General features: G+C 37.0%; 1 protein-coding gene across 2 annotated transcripts in view; it reads right to left on the bottom strand.

Moving 5' to 3' along the window:
• The window catches only part of LOC146572915 (zeta-sarcoglycan-like), a 392,767-nt gene that overhangs the window by 64,722 nt on the left and 306,314 nt on the right, over positions 1 to 21,731 (bottom strand). For both annotated transcript variants that reach the window (XM_085277367.1, XM_085277368.1), the window contains 2 exons: positions 2,900 to 3,022; positions 571 to 643 (listed from right to left, as the gene is read on the bottom strand). In XM_085277367.1, the coding sequence (XP_085133493.1) occupies positions 571 to 643; positions 2,900 to 3,022 (196 nt within the window). The remainder of the gene's footprint in view (positions 1 to 570; positions 644 to 2,899; positions 3,023 to 21,731) is intronic.

The following is a 21,731-nucleotide window of genomic DNA, read 5'->3' as shown; positions in this document are numbered from 1 at the left end:
TCATTCAGTTAAGGTTAACAAAACCTTTTTTCATTTAGATTCAAATTTCATCATCACCATCCTCATCATCACCATCAGTATCATCTTTTGAAATTCTATGCAATAATAAACGCTGCTGATATACCCTGCACATGTATATACCTGTATATACCACACATGTATATACCTATACATGTGTTCAGTGCTTGTTTCAAAGAAACAGTCCATTCACTGCCTTGTTCACTGGCTCCCAAAGGGCCTTTGTTTCCTCCGTAAGCCCTGACAAACTATCAGTCAACAGCATACATCATTCTGCTGTATACTACTTAAAATCATGTGCATGCTGTACAGCAGGACTGGCTAACTAAAACACCCACTTAAGTTTTTACTTAAAACCACATTTTCACTAAATTGTTATTTGTGGTGTTACTATCTTAGAAATTATTCACAAGAACATAGACTTCATGAATAATAAAGCACAACTAAAATATTAACAAGGGAAACTTGTTAAGTGGACCAATGTACCAGTCTCCCTGTCTGACACACACACCCATACAAATCCATGCTCACAAAATTATTTAGACTACTTACTTTAGGTCCTGGGAAGGTTCTGCTCTTACATGTGACGTCTCTACAGAATGACTGAACACTACTCCTTCATTTCCTGCCGAGAGAATGAGAACGAATTACAAAAAGGAAAGCAATCACTGAACTCTTGAGTTATAAACTTAGCAGACATTTCAAATGCACGCCAGGGTGCTGAGGTATTCTGTGTCAGAAACACAATTTCCTTCAAAAACAAGGTACCACTGGGTTGTCACTGTTAAGAAGTATGTGTCCTTTGTGCTGAAAATCAGAGTTGATTTAATGTTTAAAACACTTTAACCACAGGCATCATATTTCTCTCTTATTAACAAAGCAATTTAAAGTATTTAATTATATCTCAACCATCTTTTTCTCTGTTTTCAGTATTTTTCTGTTCCTGCATGTTAATAACAATAATAACCATATGGCATTACTTTCCTCCAAAATCAAAATTTCCTGATGCAAAATACATTCAAGCATGCAACTGATGTGCATGCTTTTTCCTTGTAAGAAAAGTCTGGCTCTGATATAATGCAATGTTTAACCCCCCGTGTGCAGTAGCCACCTTTGCAGCTGTGAACAGATGCTCATTTTTGGCTCTTGCTGAGACCACAGACAGCATGTTGGAATATCAGCACTGCTGCGGATTTAATACTGCATGAGGCTATCTTTCCCATTGGCAGGCACACAGATAAGAAACTGCATAGTCTGAGCTGTTTGATACTGAAGCAGCATATGCCAAGTTTAATTCTAGAAGATTCAAGGAGGTCCCGTAGGTAGGATGAGAACCTACATCTCCAAAAAGCTGCAACTGAACCCCCACAGGAGCTAAACTTGGAAGTTATTGTGTACTGTTGTATTTTTCAGTTAAATCTCACTTTCTGTGGTTCATTCCAGGGAACACTGAACTATGCCTATGAACTGCCAAGTAAATGAAACAACAGGTAAAATGGCAGATAAGGGCAAACCTTGCTTTGTGTTCTCCTGTTTGACTGTCTGCCTCTATGATGTTCATAACTTAGTCAACCATGCCACAGCTTCTGGCTGATATTACTTTTCCATATTATTGCTACTCTGTCTTTTCTACTATTGTTCTGCTCTCATGAAAACTTTATGAGCTTGTTTGATGACACTTGTTCTTGAACACAACAATCCTTGAACTATTTTTAAAGCGGATAAACTGAAATCAACTTTTCATACTGGGTTTACAGTTTCAGACGCGTCAACTGAGGATAAGCTCGGTATCACTCCAAACTTGCTGCCATGGTATTGGCTTGCATTGGCTGATTCATTATCTATTTACACCTTGTTACTGCAAAGGGCAGCGATATGTGGAAATATGATCTATCTTCATTAGAAAAATACATCAATCTATAAATCTAAAATTTAAACAGTAGCACAGCATAACCCGGCAGACCTCAGTGCCTGAGCTGAATGAATGATGTGCCCATATTTGTATTCTTTTTGCTATCTACGCTCTTTTCGTTCACCTCCTTCAAACAGCAAATGACAGCAACAGTGACCTATAGACCTCGATCTCCTCACCCTCCCCTTGTTCTTCTGCACCCTTATTCCTTCAGAGTGCCTCTAATGAACAAATTACCCAGGTTAGTGTGTGTACGTGTGCTAAGGTGTGCGTAGTTTGTTTGAATTTGTGGTTTCGTAGCAATATACACTCAAAAACTTTTGGGTGTACATGTTGTATTACATACAAATTTTAAGTGTACAGGTGAACAGACATGAGCGGACTCATAATCTTCTGTCAGCTTCCATTTGATTTTCTCACTTCCAATGATCGAGAGAACACAAATGAATAAATGAGAAAAAGACAAATAGATGATGCAGAGTGAGAGTATTTTCCCCTCTCACTTTTTCCATTTTTTAATTTGAGCTAACTACTTTCCCCCCAGTGATGCTTACATGCCATGTCACATATTTCTCATCCATCTGCCTCGTTACCCCTTCTGTCCGTGTCATTATTTTAATTATATATATATATATATATATATATATATATATATATATATATATATATATTTTTTTTTTTTTTAACTGTATGGCACTGGCCTCTTTCTCAACTCTGCTAAAGCTGCTCTGCTTGCTGACCCGTAACTTGTTTGGCTGCACTCATCAACAGCACTCTGTTTAACTGCTTATTCTGTGTCTGTATGTGTGTATATTCCTGTACCCTTGTTACTCAACATGAATAAGTTTGAATTCGCTGTCCACTACTGAAAATAAGCATGAAAAAAATAAAAGAAATAAGTTCCTTATGTGGGGTGGGGAGAAGGTGCAGCGATGTCAATGTCTGTTTTATGCTTTTGTGTAACCCTACCTGTGACTTTGAGTTTCTCAGTACCGATGGTGATCTCTTCTTCATCTGCAGAGAACAGAACTCTCTCTCCATCAGCATTCCTCACCTCAAACCTCTGACACTGAGCCTCCACCATTTCTGAACCTGAGACAGTGGGAAAAACAGAATGTATCATAAAAGCACATAAACCTTAGCATCTGGTATTGTTCTGCATATATCTAAAGCACCTGATAGAACCGTTAGTTTAGCTTGAGCAGCCAAAGTGATTTGAGCTTTAAACCAGAAAATCTCCAAGTTTTGTCTTGCGAATAGCAAGTCTATGTTCCCGATTGTGACTCAAGAGTTGGGAGTTCGCCTTGTAATCGGAAGGTTGCTGGTTCGAGGCCCGGCTTGCACAGTCTCGGTCGTTGTGTCCTTGGGCAAGACACTTCACCCGTTGCTATACAAATATAGGCCATTTACAACGCTTTTCTACAATATGAATAGCCACATCTTGATTAGAGGTCTTCTTGTGCATAAGAGAGAAAGGATTTAAATTCTCTTTTCACATTGGGAAAGGAGCAACGGTGAAAACTCAGTGGAGTGAAATCTGGGGAGCGAAAATAAGACAAACTGCAGCAGGCTTGGAATGTTAAATGCAATGTCAGTGCAGGCTAGTGGGTAGTGGGTAGGAGGGACATTATGCTTGGGAACGGTGCAACGAAACCGTGACTAGTGTGAGTATAGCCTAATCCAATCCAGGCTGCTATGTTTTAACAGCAGAGACCTGTATTACTAGCTCACCTCCACCTTGATTAAGCACATCTGTGTGTGTGTTTGTGTGGGTAGGGGATTGGAACAGTGAACATGTGCTGTGAGACTCACAAGAAGAAAACTCTGGTGTGTCCCATTTCACTGTAGGCATGTTATGCATTAAAGTTTCAAGTGAGTCGTTGAAGAGTGACCTCTCCTTCCTTTTTTTCTGTTTCCCTGTGTGTTTGCTGCTTTCTTCTTCAGGTGCCGTGGTGTTAAAGCAGAGTTTAGTTTTCTCAAGGCTGAAGTGCTCTGCCAGCCCAATCCATGGGTTGGCTTGGAAAGGATTTCCATGAAGTGACACTTCAAATCTGTAAACACTTTACTCCCCTCTGTAGTTTACTGACTGTAAACTACAGACTTTAAGACTGTACAGCGTACCAAAATAATGACGACACTATTCACCTGAGAGCATAGTCAGATTCATTTCACTAATTTTATGCACAAAAATGAACTTAAAGCTAAAATCGGGACTAAAGTTAAACACTTCTTATTTCTCTTCATATTCAATATAGAAGTTATATGAAATGTGAGTCGAGACATACACGTGACTCTTTGCTCAGTCTAGCTTCAGTTTACCGTCTTAATAACTACCTCTAATATTTCATCAGTGTCCAAAATGTGTGTACCCATGCGCGATTTTCTGTATAGATGCACATATTCTCCACTCCTATTTATCCTTTTAGGACCCAGCTGTGAAGTGGCATGCATGTTTCCATTTATATAGACTTTGAATCATTTAAAAGCATTTACTCATCAATGTGCTGACTTGATGTAATGTAACAAAGAAGGTGGGCTGCATATACTATGCTGCCCGGATAAAGATGATTTCTAATCTTGGACCTTAGTGGTAACATTTCACAATTAAAAAAAAAAGGCAGTGTTCCTAATAATGAGGAAACAACAGCATAAATAAATAAATAAAAGCTACTTAAAAAGTTGATTAAGTAGTGGCTTTTTAATAGAAATGTAAAACGTTGACAATTAATTACTAGGTAATTATTCAGGTGATTTTGTGATTTGGCCTGTGATTGGATGGCTTTCCATCCTTGCTGAATCTATAAAGAGGCCTCTCTCCATTTCATTCTATCCCTTTTCTTCACTCTCTAGGCTGCCCAGCTATTTTGTGTCAATTAGAAAGTCAGAGTGCCTTGTCAGTCATAATCAAACGTTATTAGCACCTATCAATCTGGGATTAAGCTCTATTTCTCGTCTCATTCTGACTGCCTTTATCCTGTCCAGCTCTATCTCCTTAAACCCTCTCACTCCTCCAGTGACTGTGTGAAAAAGCAATTGAGATTTGTGTTGTCAAAAGCTCACGCTAAAGTGAGGTGTGTATGAGTGTGTTACAAATATATGCAAAGACGTAGCAGATAGAAGGGAAGTTGGCAGTTAGAGGTGGGAGACGTATGCTGAGAGAGGAATCAAAGGAAGAAAAAGGAGGGTTTATGTTTGAGACGGAAAGATGAATAGAAAATGAAGTTTAAATTGGAGATGTGCTGTGCTAGTTGCTGTCTCAGGCATCTAGCTAGTTCTCTTTGGCTCTTCAGCTCTTGCTCTATAATACATCTTGTAGTGCAGATTTCCAGTATGGGCGCAGGTCAGCATATTTCCAGAGATTTGTGTTTTATTCACAGAAATTGCTCTTCTTGTCTTCTCAGTAGGGGTGAATAAAGGATTCTAAAATTGCAGGAGATGGAAAAGTTTAGTGGCCAAACTTAGTGAAAAGGAAATAAAAGGAACCTGCTGATGCTCCTGACAGACTTTAGTAGTGCAGTGGCACCAGCAAAGACAATATCGAGCTATAATTGAAGTTACATAAAGTCTATTTACAGGTGAAAACAGCAATTGACAAATAGCCAGTGTTACAGTTTCATTCAAGATCTCAAAAAGGCAGTTTGCATGGAAGAGGAAATTCAGGAAATTGGACTTTGCATGAAAACTGTGGTTGTGATAAACTGCTGTATATATATGACTGCATCAAAGTACGAAACATTTTCGGACAGTGTTGAGATGACAGGATTGCAGAGTTTGCCGGAAGAGTTGTGTTTAAGTGAAACAATAAATGCACCCAATGACATTAATGCTCACTTCAAAACTAATAGGAAATGGAAAAAAATATGTATAGTCAACATAAAGCTCTGAGGCAACAACATGATGAGACAAAGTAACCAGAGGTTATTAAATTCAAATGATCGCTTAGAGGACTGACAGAGATTGGCAGGTATAGCTTGCAGAAACACCTCTCCTGAGTTGATGTATTTTATGCAAATGAAAAGTGATGTGGTGTACACTGTTCCAAAAAATAGTAATGTAAAATTATTTTACTGTGTATTTTACAGATGTGTACTGTTTTTCTAGGATATCATTACATTTACATAAGTGGACTGTGATCTGACACGTCAAATGTAAAATAACATAACATCACTGTAAATGTAATACTTACTTTTAACTGTTATCTTGAATGTTGTGTTTACGCCGTGGTGCAGCGTCACTGACAGTTGTTGTTTTGTAGAGAGAGTGCTGTACCATGAGTGACTTCTGTTGTGCTGTTGTTGAACCTTGAGGCATATTGTTGCACTGGCAAGTGTTTTATTAAGGAGCTCCCCCTACCGGCTTGGGGTTAAATAACAAGCTCAATCTCTCTCTGTGAGCTTCTATGTTAAGATTTCTCTGCATGCCACAGTGTAAAACATTGCACGGACACGCTGTGCTAATTATGTATTTTGAAAAAGAAATGTAGAGGTAGGAATTGCAATTAATATAAATAACATGACGCTAAGCATCGGCCAATGAATGTGAACTAACAACAAGGTCGCGGGTAACGCTGCGACCGTAGGAAAAAACCCCTAATATGAAGGTATTTTACTGTGCATTTTACAGTGATGTTCTGTTCTTCTAGAATATCATTAAAGTTATGTAAATAGACTTTGACTTCACATTTTGAATGTAAATTAACGTTAAATCACTGTAATGTAATAAAACATAATTGTCATGATTATTAAATGTATCTGTCTGTACATATGCATATTTAGATTGTTAAAATACATTCACAAATGTATCATGATTTCACAAATATCTGTCCGTTATTTGAAAGATTGAACTGTTGAATTCAAATGTAATGCTATGGAAAAGTATATAACATGAGCCCTATAAGCTTGTGTTACATCACATAAGTATTATTATCATTGCTACTTAGGCCGTTCGTGGCTCAAGAGTTGGCAGTTCGCCTTGTGATCAGAAGATTGCCGGTTCGCGCCCCGGCTCGGACACTCTCCGTCGTTGTGTCTGTGGTCAAGACTCTTCACCTACCGCCTACTAGTGATAGCCAAAGGGGCCGATGGTGCGATATGGCTCCCTCGCCTCTGTCAGTCTGTCCCAGGGCATGCAATCAATTATTATTTAAACCAACTGTTAACGGTGTATTTCTGTACATTTACGTATTATGATTCATATTTCCACATTCAGTGACCTTGTTTATAGGTAATTTCATTGTTTGATCGCGTAAAAATGTTCCTAATTTAATGTCTAAAAGCACTTGGAAAAGGCAGAATCCCATGTCAAATTAGCGCAACAAACTCTATTTTCATTACTGAAAATAACCATATTTTTATGGGACAGTTATTTTCTGTTATTTTACGGTCTTTTTTTTTGGCGCCCCAGCTGCCGGAATATTACCATTTATTAAGATGGTTTTTTTTCCTATTTATAGATGGTTTCATTGTTTAATCACATTAACATGTTCCTGATTTAATGTTTAGCAGCACTTGAAAAAGGCGAGATCCCCTGTCAAATTAGCGCAACTAATTGTATTTTCATTACTGGAAATAACCGTATTTTTATGGGACAGTTATTTTCTGTTATTTCACGGTCGTATTTTGGCGCCCCAGCTGCCGGAATATTACCGTTGTTTTAGGATTTTTTTTTAACAGTGTAGCTAAATAATATGGCAGATGTATTGTGTGTTCAGGGTAACTTTTTTCTGCTGCAAAATGTAGTGATTATGGCTTTAATAGATGTGATAGTCGATAACACTAGACTGTGAAATGAAAGAAAAGTAGTCACTTTTAAAATGCATTGTTAGTGGCTGTTAGGACTAACATAAAAAGCATAAAAAAGCACAGTATGCATCTCCTTCATTTCTAATAATTTCTAAACACTTTGAAATGACATGAGCTTTTTGCATTAACCTGCTAGGGTATAACCCAATGGTGTTATTTTAGGTTCCTTTCATGTTGTGCTTGTTTTTTCAAACATGTTTCTAAGCCTTTGGGTAACAAACAAAATTATCAAGTGAAGAAATATTTAGTTACAAACAACCTAGGGAGTACTTTTATAACTAGCTGATATTTGTTCATCTTGTTAGTGATCCCCAGTTAGAAAATGTTAAATCTGTGTAAATGAAGTGCATTTGAACAATTAATTTGCTCCTGCAAATGTCTCTCCCACTGATAACACTAAAGTAATTCTGCTGTCACCAATAACAGCACGACTCCTCGTTAGGCAGACATATTAATTGATGCACTGATTTAAATAATCACTTCCTGACAGAATCTCCTCTGTTGTCACAAGTGCCTCCCTCAGCAGGATCCTTCAGCAATAATAATGCTTTAAGAATACCTCACTGATGAAAAGAGGTGCTACAGATGAAATAATGGGGAAAAAAGCAGCAGCGCGTGTGTGATGAGTGTGCTCCTGAGTCATATCTGACTTGTGAAAAGACATTAATGTTAAGAAGCATGGTGAATGATTACGCCACAGACTGCTGTGTGTTACGTATACAGCAGCAAAGAAGAAATAACAAATAATAACAAGAATTAAAAAATGAAGAGAAAATAGAGAATATTGGTATTTAGCAGCCAAAAAGGTGATTCAAAAACATTGTACCGAGCAAGGGGATAATTAAGATAGTTCTGTTATTCTATTATTTATGTTATTATGATTTTGGTCAACCTACTCCCACAGACATGAAAAAAACAAAACCTTAAGGCGGCAGTGGCTACTAGATGGTTTAAGTCTGAAACTGATGTGAATCATATGCTATGACCTTTGCAGTCAACATCTCTTAACCCAACTGAACACCTATGGGAGATTTTGAGCATGCAAATGCCATTTGATTCAAATCCCCACTACCTACCAGGAATATGACTCCGCTGCACTATAGCTCATTCTTATTGTCACATAGATATTTCCATTTTTTTTTTCACTATAACTGTCAGTTCAGTGTCTGTCTTTGAAGTCCCGGTTTGTGTTTAAAAAAAAAAACTTTAATAAATGTTCCACGTAGTAAAATTTTGAATTCCCAATTTGTATTCAGCTATTAATGAATGGGGCACATTAAAGAGGTACCTGTGTAACTTTTTTACTACTGCACATAATAGCATTGAGGCCATAATAAAGTTATATGGATTTGCTCTCCTGGATTTTTAATTCAAGCCTTTAAATTAGAGCTTCTAGCAATGAAGTGATATGGTGCAAGAAGAAACTGTAAAAGGCCCGAGGCATAGGTACAAAGAAGAGTATGGCATAGCCAAGCAAACACTGCATGCATGGTTAATTTTCCCAAGCAGGTCAAGATGAATGTTTAATTAAAATCTCTTTTAATGCACTTTTTCATCATGCCATCCTTCCTCCACATCTTTCTTTACTTTGTCCTTCACTGATATTATTCACAATGTAGAATGACTTGAGTCAGATAAGCAGCTTTCTTCCTACAGTCCAGGCCATACTGATTTGACTTTGTGCCTATGTAAATACCAATGACATTTTCAGCCAAGAAATCCATCTAAACTTAGATTGTTTTTGTCTTATGGCTTTATAGAGAAAGGTGACAATGGTTAAATCTCTACAGTTTTCCTAAGGTCAAGATTCTGTGAGTAAAAATAAGGTTATATGAGACAAAGTTATATAACTCATACTCAAATGTCTTTTTACTGCTTAAATGTGGGCTTTGGTTTTGATATTTCTCTGCTCACTTTCAATGCCTGGCTGGTTCTAGCTAATGGCTATATCACTTTTCACCTTTTACGAATCAGAGTACAGCCTAGGAGCTTCAGGCAGGTCCTGTTCTACAGCTACACAGGTTAGACTAAAAGGTTAGAGGAATTTCAGGCATTTTCAGGCATTAGCGGGAAGATCTACTAAAACTGAGGCCACGCTACTTGGCCCAGAAAGATTTGTCTAGTAACATAAGGTACAAGACAAGGGCATTATTGTTTTAACTCCCACACACCTCCTTTATTTAATTGAAATTCAACCATTAAATGTCTATGTGCATATCTAATAATTTATTAACAGGCATCCAAATAATAGAGTGACACAAACAGACAAGGAAAAAAACAGAAAAACAAAAAATAAAAATAAAAACCACCGCTATATCTATTACATGTGACACAAAAGTTTAGTTGTAGACACCAAAGAACATGTCAAATTATTCTTCTATCTATAGCAGTGAATAGAAATGTATATGAAAAGCATTCAGTGTTTTCCTTTATCACATTTTGTCATGTTACAACCTAACAAAGTGAAAAAGGTTTGCTTGAAATTCTTGCAAAATTATTAAAATTGAAAAACAAAAGCATAACACGTAGATGAGTAGCTGTTGCCATGACACTCAAAACTGAGCTCAAATGCATGCTATTTCCACTGATCTTCTGTCAGATGCTTCCACAACTTCATTGGAGTCCACCTGAGGAAAATTAATTTAATGTGATTCGACATGATTTGGTCACAAGGTCACATAGTTGACGTGTCAACTATGGGCATGTCAGAGCGCAAATCAAGTCATGAAGTGCGAGGAATTGTCTGTAGAACTCTGATATAGGACCGTAGTGAGGCACATATTGTGAGAAGGATCCAGAAAAATGTCTACAGCATTCAAGGTCAGAAAGACCTAGTGGTCAGTAAATGGAAAAAGTTTGGAGCCACTAGGACTCATCCTAGAACTGGGGTCCCATAGTCAGAGAAGTGACCAAGTACCCAATGGTTATTGGTTCCTCTGACAGACCTCCAGTGCTTGCTCTGTGGAGAGAGGAGAACCATTTCTGCAGCACTCCAGCAATCAGGCCTCATCAATCAGTGGCCAGACAGAACCCAGTCCTCAGTAAAGGCATATGAGAGCCCACCTAGAATTCGACACCTGAAAAACTCTCAAACCATGAATAAAATTCTCTGATCTGATTAAAGACAGGACTCTTTGGCCTGAATGCCAAGTGTTATGTCTGGATGAAACCAGGCACAGCTCGTCACCTGGCCATTATAATTTCCTAGTGTGCAGAATGGTGGTGGCAGCATCATGCTGTGAGGATGCTTTTCAATAGCAGGAACTAGGAGACTAGTCAGGGTCGAGGGAAAGATGAATGCAGCAATATACAGAGAGAACACTGACGATAGCCTGTTCCCGAGTACTCTGGTCCTCAGATTGGGGTGAAGGTTCGCCTTCCAACAGGACAATGATGCTAAGCACAGAGCAAAGATAACAAAAGAGTTTCTTTGAGAAGACTCTGTGAATGCCCTTGAGTGGCCCAGCAGAAGCCCAGACTTAAACCTGATCGAACAACTCTGGAAACATCTGAAAATGACTGTGTATCAGCATCCCCTATCCAACCTGATGGAGCTTGATATGTTCTGCAATGAAGAATGGGAAAAACAGCTATGCAAATATTGTAGCATCAGACTCAAAAAGACTTTAAGCTATAATTCCTGCCAAAGGTGCTTCAAAGAGCAAAAACTGACTACGAATACTTATTAATCTTTTAATGTATTAAAAATATAAACATTTTTTATACATATTCAAGAACCTTAAGCACTTTTTTATTATGGGGTATTGTGTGCAGAATTTTGAGGAGAAAAATGAATTTCATCCATTTTGGAATCAGGCTGTAACATGACAAAATGTGGAACAAGTGAAGCTTTGTGAATAGTTTCCGGCTACACTGTATGTCAGGCAAATAAGTTTGACAGAATTTCACTCATTAACTGTTCTAATTAGTTATTCAGACATGGTACAACTTATCAGTGGATTAAGATGAGCATTCTGTTGAGTGAGTCAGGCTGATATGCCTGTCAGCTCCCCTCCTGTCTGGAATGTCAAATTTAATGAATATTCAAAAGCCCAGTGGGTCCTTTTGTGAGTATTGCGAAGGGAACTGCTCCTATGGGGTAATTTTGCATTTTGCATTAAGCAACACACAATCCATGTCTTAAAATATTTAGTCAAATCTTGAGCCAAATGTTTCTTCGTTTTCGAACGCGATGTGAGAAGGGTGCATTTAGCTCCATGCTTGCAGGTGAAACTACATTGCTCCCACCAAGAAAATATGTTTCTATTCATCACTTCTTGCCATCTGTTAACTAAAAACATAGGCTTTAACTTTTTAATGATAGCAATAACAAATAAAAGCTCTTGAAAAGAATATCTTCAATATTACTGCATCTTACTGAGTTACTGAAAAACATCTTGCACTACTAAAGTACTTGTTGGATTAAAGTCATTTATAAATGCTGGTACTTGTTATGCTTCTCTCTGGGACCCATTTTATACACAAGCGATCACTTGATGAACCATAATCTAGCACCTTCATAGTGTCTTTGTTGCCATTTTTTGTCATTTAAGTCCAATCAGCTTCAATTTTACTGCTCTTCAGCTGTGAATCACATTGAACAGGCTTTATCAACATTTTCTCTTTCAGTGAATGACACTTCAAAATGCTAGTATACAGCTACTTTGTATTCCCATAATATACAGAATGAAAGTTGACCTTACTTTTATCTGACAGTTTTGCTGCTATGAGTGACAACTGCAATTGTTAAGTGAAGTTATGCTTGGACATATGAGCTAGGATTTGCCAAAAAAGTCCTAAGACACACATGACAATGTTGTGGATTATTATTATTACCCATGTGTTACGCGCTGCATGTCACGTATACTTGAGTATCAGTAAAACAGAAAGAAAATTGACTTGGCTGTGACAAAGTAGCCAAATACTTACTGCTTAAGGGCTATAATTTAGCTACGCATGATGGCTACAATATGGCCACTAGTAATGTTGGCAAGCAGTCATTTCAACAAATTTCACAATATGATTTATTGCAAGAAGTAAATATTTCAGAGACACACACTACATATTTTCTTTGAAATATTTAAAAAATGCTTCTAATCTAATTAAAGTATAGAAAATAATATATAAATAAATGAATAAATATTTGATTAATAAGAAATTTAAAAATATTAACTGATCTTTCATGCTTGCTAATGACTGTTTTTTGTTTTTAAATATTAACTATCCATAGAGCAAATATGAATGAACATAGAAGCTATCAGGAGTTTTTCTTTTAGTTTCATAATTTAAATATGTTATTTTCATTAAATTGGTGACAACTATGCATAAAAAACAATCTGGGGATAAAACATACAGAAAACATTTTTTCTTTCGACTGCCAGTACAGAAACTTTGCTCTTCTTGCCTTTTCAGTGGCAAAGCTTTAGATGACCTTCTTATTAAAGTCAGGGATGTCTCTGACGAGTTTCTACTCCATGGGGAGCACAGCCAGAGCATTAAGACGATCCTGTGTCATGGTGTTTCTCAGGAAAGTCTTGATCCTTTTCAAAAGCAGAAAAGTACCTCTTGGATTCAGTTATTGTCAGGAGTGTGGTGAGGAGAATCTTGAGAAAACTGAATGTGTATGTGAAAGTGCTCTGTAGGCTGTTCTTGATGAAAAAAAACAAACACTGATACCAGGCACAGCAGCACTATGTTTTGAAAGCAGCTCTTCATGCTGAATGCAGAAGAAGCGTTCCATGGCATGCTTCAAGATTGCATCACACGCCTATCAAAAATACATGACAAGATTAAATATGCATTAAATCTTTTTAGATGTAAGAAATTCTACCTGAACACGTGCCCATGTCCATGTGAAGTATATGAGTCATAATGTTTAAGCACTATTATTCACACACTTTACAGTATGTTTACTTTTTAGTGGTTTTGTTTTTAACTTAATTCAATATTGGTCATTAATGAATCATTGTCTACATAGTCATTTTATTACATTAATCATTTTTTCATATTAAATATTATGACATATTTTATACAGAATATATATCCGATGTATGAAGATGACAAAATAATCTTACTAATAATAATAATTGATGATTTAAAAAAAAAATCTGCATCACAACTCTAAAGCCAGTCTCTGCTGTTCTACTAGTCCCAACAAATAACCTCAATTTAAGTTATCAGATATTCATTCTTGTTTATTTTATATAATATAAGTAACATAAATTTTGTGTATGTTCTGAATTACAAAATTGATCCTGAATCTTCCATCCATCTTCTACTGCTTATCCAATGCTTCAAAGAATATAGATATCAATAGGCTGAATAGTTTCAGTGGTCAAATAGTTCCAATGGTCTTTATTGTCCCCAATGGGAAATTAATTTGCAGTATGTCCACACATTAAACAATAAACACACACACACACACACACACACACACACACCACACACACACCACACACACACACACACACACACACACACACACACACAAAATGTAGTATATTATATGTTGCATGCTCTTGAAGAAGAATGACAGGAAAAAGTGAAATTCTCATGTTCAAGGATCCTCACAAAGCCTCCAACCTTTCAGAAAACCAAGGTTATGAAAATGTTATAAAAAATGGGTTTTTGCTTGCAAGTTACGATGAATTGGGCAAGCCAACAACTTTATCATGTTTTATAGGAGACAGTAGCTTTCATTCAATATTATAATATAGTATTTACTTTAGACCTTTGGTTTTGAGTTTTTGTGGAGCTCATAAATTGCTCCTGTAATCAACATGCTGTCCAACAGCTCAATCTAGAGTTTCAATGACTGCGGGTTGGGTCTTGTAGAAGTAGGATTCTTGTCTGCTATTGTTATGTGGTTAATGTAATCTCTTTTTAGTTTATCTGAGGCTCGGGGTGATAAAATAATTCACCTTTTAGTATAAAATTTAAGCACACTGATTGGCTAGGTTTGGATTTCTCTAGACACCAGTGCTGAATTTCGGCTAGTCTGAGAAGACATACACTATATTGCTAAAAGTATTTATTCCCAAGTTAGTGTTCAAGTTACAGGTGTATAAGATTAACCACCTAGGCATGCAGTCTGCTTGCATTTGTGAAATAATGGGTCACTCTTGGGGTCTCATTGGATTCCAACATAGTGCCGTGATAGGATGCTACCTGTGCAACAAATACAGTTGTGAAATTTCCTTGATACTAAATATTCCACAGTCAGGATAGCCCCTTCCTGTTCCAACATGACTGCCCCCAGTGCACAACGTACAGTCCATGAAGACATGGATGAGCAAGTCTGGTGTGAACTCAACCTGACAGAACACCTTTAAGATGAATTAGAGCAGTAACTTCGAGACAGGCCTTCTCCCCCGGGTCTGCCTGCACAAATGCACTTCTGAAAGAATGGCCAAAGCTTCCCATAAACACACTCCTAAACCTTGTGGCCTTCCACAAGAGTTGAAGTTGTCACAGATTCAAAGGGTGGACTGACAGCATATTAAGCCTTTTGGATTAAGAATGGGATGTCCCTCACAGCCGAATACTTTTGGCCATATATGTTAGATAACATAAGCCTACCTGCAAATTACTTGAAACCCAATATAGCAGCTAGTGAGAAGACAAAATGTACCTTGCTTGCTTGTTCTCTGTCACTAGCAACATACTGACTAGAGCACTATTAGGTTTTGTTTTGGAGTCCTTGTGTGTTTCAATATGTATTATGCCAGTAGTTTAGTAGTGATTAGTGGGCTCCATTCCTAAAGAAATGTGATTCATTTTGTCTTTTGTGGAAGGCCTGTTGTTCTTCCCATCTGATGTTTGTTATATGTAAGAAACGTCATAAGGAATCAGGAATGTAAATGGACTACTCTCCCGGAGTACTCAAAGCACTGTGTACAACATGCCACATTCACACCCATTCTCACAAGACTCTAAACTGAGTGCTTTTCTAACGACATTCACACTCCAATGGACGCATCGGAGAGCAACTTGGGGTTGGTATCTTGTCCCAGGATACTTGGCATGCAGACTGGAGAAGCCAGCGATTGAACCACCAACCTTCCAATTAGTAGGTGACCTGCTCTACCTCCTGAGCTACAGCCACCCAATGTGTGTGTAGGGGAATCTGGGTATTTTGTACAGACGCACAAATCTGTCGCAAACCAATGTAAAACCGATCCATGTGTCTTTCCTTTATTACCTCAAGTTAGACTGCAAAAATGATCGTTTCCTAATACCTGCTTTCACATTAGGGTAGTGTTGCAAATTTTAATGCATATGCAGGCTTTGGTTAGCATACACAAAAATAAAGAAATAAGTAAAAATAAAAATGTTTCTTTTGACTTGAAAGTCAACCACAATAATTTTGAGATATACAAAGTAATATGTGACAGTGTTTGTGGAGTGAGAGAATAAAAGTGGCAGAGCAGGGGGGGAAATAGAAAGCAGCTGCATTATTTCGGCCCTTTGAAAGTAAACAGCATGCAACATGACCATGATGCAACAGCAGGAAACAAGAGGGTCACCATATCATTTGAAGTGTTTCTACCAAAGACAAAGACAGGCCCTCTGGTGCGCCACAGCTCACCTTAAATCTCTTCGAGGTATTTTTTCGATGTTTTGTAACAAACAGACACAGATAAATCCGGAAAGAAAACATACAGAGGGTACTAGGGAGAATGGGAGGAACTGCACTGCAAAGCAGTTTTTAATTCAACTTCTGAATTTGCTACAGGTGGGAGGATAAGATTCATGCACGGAGGGACACAAATTATTTATTTAGAGTTGATTATAGTCATTAATATAGTAAGAGAGGAGAGAAAGCGACAGAGGGAGAGACAAATGAGTGCCATTTGTTATCTACATTAATCAACACGATCTCTGGTGTCAAGGCTGTGGGATGGAGGGAAGATGAAGTGGTAGAAGTGCTGATGAAAAGACATGCAAAGGTTGTGCCACACAGCTATACATATTTCTTTATAATTTAAAGCTTCAAACACAACCAAACAGCTACTGCCAGGCTTAACACAATTAGTGATGTTAGTAGCTTGGGGCAGGCTATGCGTGAAAACAGAAGTTATTATTCAGTAAACAAAATATATAGAGTATATATTCCTCTACACTTTATATTCAGCAAAAGATCAACTGAGGATTTATGTTTAAGGTAAATGTGATGTAATCAGTTCTTGTATTTAAAAAAAAAAAAATTCCATGATTTTACTCTTTTCCTTGTCTTGGTTGGGTGCTACTCTCTTTAAAAAATATGATGTTTACCGTAAAAGCATCACACTGAGCAGTGCATGGCTTCACACAGCCTACTTTTGAAGACTTATGTGTAACTTAAATATAATCTATAAAGTATGTGTTCATGACTTAGGCATCAAACACATATCAAGGTAAATATAGCATGAATGTGAAGTTGATATATGATTCTCGTGGTCACAGACAGATTCACATTGACACAGCTAGTGTAAAGAATTTCAAACTGACGGCTAATCCAATGTAAACAGAGACAAGATTTTACAATGAAGTGTGGGCCCTTGATTTGTTTTGGGTTTTTTTTGCAAACTAAAAGTTTTATTGATATTATATTTCACACACCAGCTAAAATTAGAACAATTAATTTTAAGCAAGATGATGGCATATTTACTTATTAAACACATATTAATGTCATAGTTCCTAAACACCAGCTCTCTTAGAAATGATTTTATACAGATGGAAAATGGTGTGCTAAGAAAAAGTGAATGAAGAAATATTTATAGCTTATAAAATATAACACATATAAAGTTTTAATTATTTCCCAAAGAGACACTTTTTTCATCTGGTTCATGCCACCAAGCAGCTTTTTGTGGATATTTTATTGCCCACAAATAACAAATGTGTATTGTTTATAGCTCCATCCACTGCATAAACAATGAAATAATCTTGTAGCTTTTATAATGTTCTCTTCAAGGCATAGTTTACCAGGGAAAATATTCTCCAGTACCCATAATGTTGTAGCTACACAACATGGACAAAATAAAAAAAATGTGTGCCATATAATATAATGCATCCCAATAAAACAACACTATACGCTATTACATGAGACAATTTTTTTCTCTCTCTCTTTTTCAGAAAGAGTCTTAGAGTGGTGACTATATGCCCGTCGGCAGTTAGTCAGATGCGAGTCTGGGTTTTGTAGAAATCTTTTTATTTTTCTGTTATTTTTTGAAATGTCTACCATACCCGAGTAAACAAACCCACAAAGTATGTCATTTAGCCATGGATAAAATCTATTTTGTAATAATCACCACTCCTAAGATAACTGACTGGCATTATAAGTTTTTTCATTTAGCGCAAATATTTATGTGGGTCTTGACTGCTGCATATGTGGATAACAGTTTAAATTGTTTTGATTACTAATTGCCTTTATTCAATCCCAAAATTGTCACTAACTTATTATAATAAAAAAATCATAAGCTATTCAAGATGTCTTTATTGAAATTGGAAAATATTATTAAATCCTGCAGTGCTGGAAGCAAGGAGAGAACGCTGATCTTTATAATACAACATAGCTGTTATTTTATTATTGTGTCCAACCACCAACAGCATGAAGGCCGTAATTCAGTGGTGCAGAAGAATGACTTGATATGGTCCATTAAATCCATTCCTCGGGGCATGCCTACACATATGGGCAAGTTACGAAAACAATATTTGCCATTTTGAAACCCAAACTGTATGCAGACAATTACACTTTGTGCAATTAAAGTGCAATCAAAAGGATAAATGACAACAATGCCAGTAAATCCATGCCTTTATTGAGTCCTTGATGGTCCCTTAAGTGTATTACAGTTTGTTAATGTGCTGCTCTATGTATTTTTAATTGCCTCATTATAGCCATTGATTTGATCTTCGAGCTGCAGCAAAATGAGGAAGACGTGCTGTCTGAACTTTGCTGGTAGGGTGAGGGGAAAGTCATATGTAGAAACAGACTATTTGGTATCTTTGTATTTCTCATCCAGCCAAGCCAGGAAGATCTCTCTTTAGCCGATAATATGATCCCTGCTTAATATGATTGTTATGTACGTCATTTGTTTCTCAGAGGGGGATTTGAAAAGATGTAGATTCATAATTAGACTGTGTGTAATGGAACAATTGAATTTTATGCAAGGCTTTGCAAGTTCTCATTCCGCACACTAATCAGAAACCAATTTTAGCTGGCATTCAACTGTTTAACTACCATGGAAACACCATGTTACTGAAAAGAATGAAAGCTTTTTTTTTTTTAAGTTTAACAGCTATATAATTTGTAAGGCCAATAATGCAGAGCTAAGTGCAATAACTCATAAAAATAATCTTACTTTCTACAACAAAATTCCCACCAATTTTACTACAAGTTGTTAATTATCATTAATATTCTGTATGGCCTTTGCCTTTTAGCCCTCTAATTTTACTGCTTTGATAAGCCGCTTTTTGAGCTACTTCAGCCAAATGCCAGAGTGATTCTGCTAAGATAAAAGGGAACATAATTAGTATAAGAAGGTAAAGATAATGAAGTGATAAATGCAAGTCTGAGTTTAGATGAAGGTCAGTTGGGAAATCATTGGTTTAATATGAGATGGAGGTCCATGCATGTCTAAAACGTGAAAGGTAAAAATAACACAAGAAAAAGGAAGGAGAACGGCAAAAGAAAGAGGCATGTGTGTGTGAATTAAAGGATGTAAAGGGAGGTGGAAAGAAAGAAATTTGATATTGAAAGTTTTTTATTAAAAAAAAACAGACATGTAAGCAACTTTTCACCTGCAGAACATTTTTTAATGTGCTCTTTCTAAATCACAGATTATTCTTCACCCAAGACTAACTGTGACTGAATAAGAATATTAGCAATAGCAAGAGCAGCAAGAATATTAGCTGTAATACAGAGAGCGAGAGAGAGCTACAGACAAATGCAACCACATTGGTAATGAGCGCTATCAGTACCTTTGCATCAAACAGCACAACACGTGTAGGAAAATGAAAAGTCAATAGCCAGAACCTAAATGTACACCCACATAAGTTGTAATGAATGCCAGCTTTCCCAATGGACAGATGCACAGGTAAATTAAATGGAAAATGTGCTGTGAACAATAATTGAGCTGACCAGTTAATGGAGATGTCAATATTATAGATGCAGTGTTTTATTTGTGTTTAAGATTTAGGTCACAGACATTTAAGAGCGTTGCATAATATTTCAGAGAAAGTTGTACATTTTAATTGTTGTACACTTCAACAAAAACACACTTCCCAGCTTGCATGAGTTTAGAATAACTTTTACTTGTTTCCTTTGGTTCAGGTGCCTGCAGTGTGCAACTTGGCTGCACTCTGCAGGCTGCGTACCAAATGACACACACTTCATAAACAAGTGTGTGTCATTTGGTGTGTGTCATTTCAAAATTCATACAATTTTGAAAGTTGTATGAATCATAAAATGTCCTCTATACTACAGTATACTCCTCTGTACTACACAGAGGAAAGAAGCTCCTACGTCCTCTGTACTACATCTTATCAAACTCCCACGGGCAATACTATGCCCACTTACACGACTTGGAGAATATGCAACAGGTAGTTGCATATTAACAAATATGCATTAACAAATTACACTACATTGTTTTTTTTCGCAAATTCCCAACATGAATGTGTTCTTTACATTCAATGTAGTGCATTGGTCTAACATATTCATTATTCATCTGTGTCCCTGTGTTTATAGAAATTCTGGCCATTTTTGCTAATTGGAAATACAAAAACACAACCACATTAGTATAACGTGGGTGCATTCTGCAGACCCCTCCTCTCCTTCCCGCACATCCCACTCAAAGAAAGCCTAAGCTGCCCCAAGTGCCTGTGTGAGCTTCACTCATGCAGGCAATAATTAAAATTAGTTTACTGTCTGTCAGACTGCAAATGGCCAAGATAATAATAGCAGTAATAAGCCCAGACAATAAAAATAATAAGACTGGGAGGTGGGATGTCCATTAATGTGTATTAACATGCCTTACAATTCTATGGGTCCCACACTACCACCACTACAGGGTAATTAAAGGATACAATGTATAACAATGTAAGAATAAGCTCTTCTTTTTTTCCAATCAACCAACTACGACCACTTTCTCTGTACTGATTATAAGGTGCTATTTTATATAAGTAATGTACACATTCTCAACTTAACTCAACCACTCACAATGCAATAGGAAATAGTCTTTCATGCTGCACAACTGCTTCCACAATGCTGTTTAGACACCACTCCACAGCCTGTAATGTTGGAACATGATCACCTAGGTGGGTGAAAGGGTATGGCTTCAAAACTCCAAGTTCACTCATCATCTTTATGGTTGGCCATTGAGAAGACAGAGATGACAGGTTCTCACTCACATTAACGAGCTGACAGCAACACAGCGGATGAGAGGGGATGGAGGGATGAAAGAAAGAGAGCAATAAAACAGAGACGAAAAGCCCAAGGCCAACAAATGTACTCAGATCTTCTCAATCAAAAGATGATGCTTCAGGAGGTTGCAAGCTAAAGGTAGAAGAAGGGCTGTGTGTTTTGTACGGTATTTCTCATTTAAAATACGACTAATTACATAATATGAGCCCTACCTGAATAAATAATATTTGTTTTAACATCACAACACATTTTTTTTTCACCTAGAGCTAATATATGACTTTAATCCCAGTCTTGCTATCCATTCATTTTTAAATATTTGGAGCTTAGTTCTTGTTTTTTTCTTATTCTTCTGTGCAGATTTAACAATCCAGTATATAATGAGGTGTCAGTGTACCTGTGTCTGGATATTAATGCACTACTCCAAACATTTGTGGCCATTTTACCTTTCCATACCACTAACCATGATGATCTTGTACCTCTTGTACAAGCTAAAGCAAGCTGTTCCTCTGGTGAGTTTTAGTGATGAATACTAATAAGGAGGTTGCTGAAGTGGAACTTTTCTGCTTCAGATTTGGCAAGTTTCTGGTGAGTGGAAATAACT

The sequence above is a fragment of the Mchenga conophoros genome, linkage group LG6 (genome assembly GCF_057382185.1).
Source record: "Mchenga conophoros isolate Kocher_MC1m ecotype Shallow Benthic linkage group LG6, M_conophoros_male_GT1.1, whole genome shotgun sequence".
In the NCBI taxonomy this organism is placed as follows: domain Eukaryota; kingdom Metazoa; phylum Chordata; class Actinopteri; order Cichliformes; family Cichlidae; genus Mchenga; species Mchenga conophoros.
The sequence above is the reverse complement of the archived record's forward strand: the minus strand, read 5'-3'. Positions and strand labels throughout refer to the sequence as shown.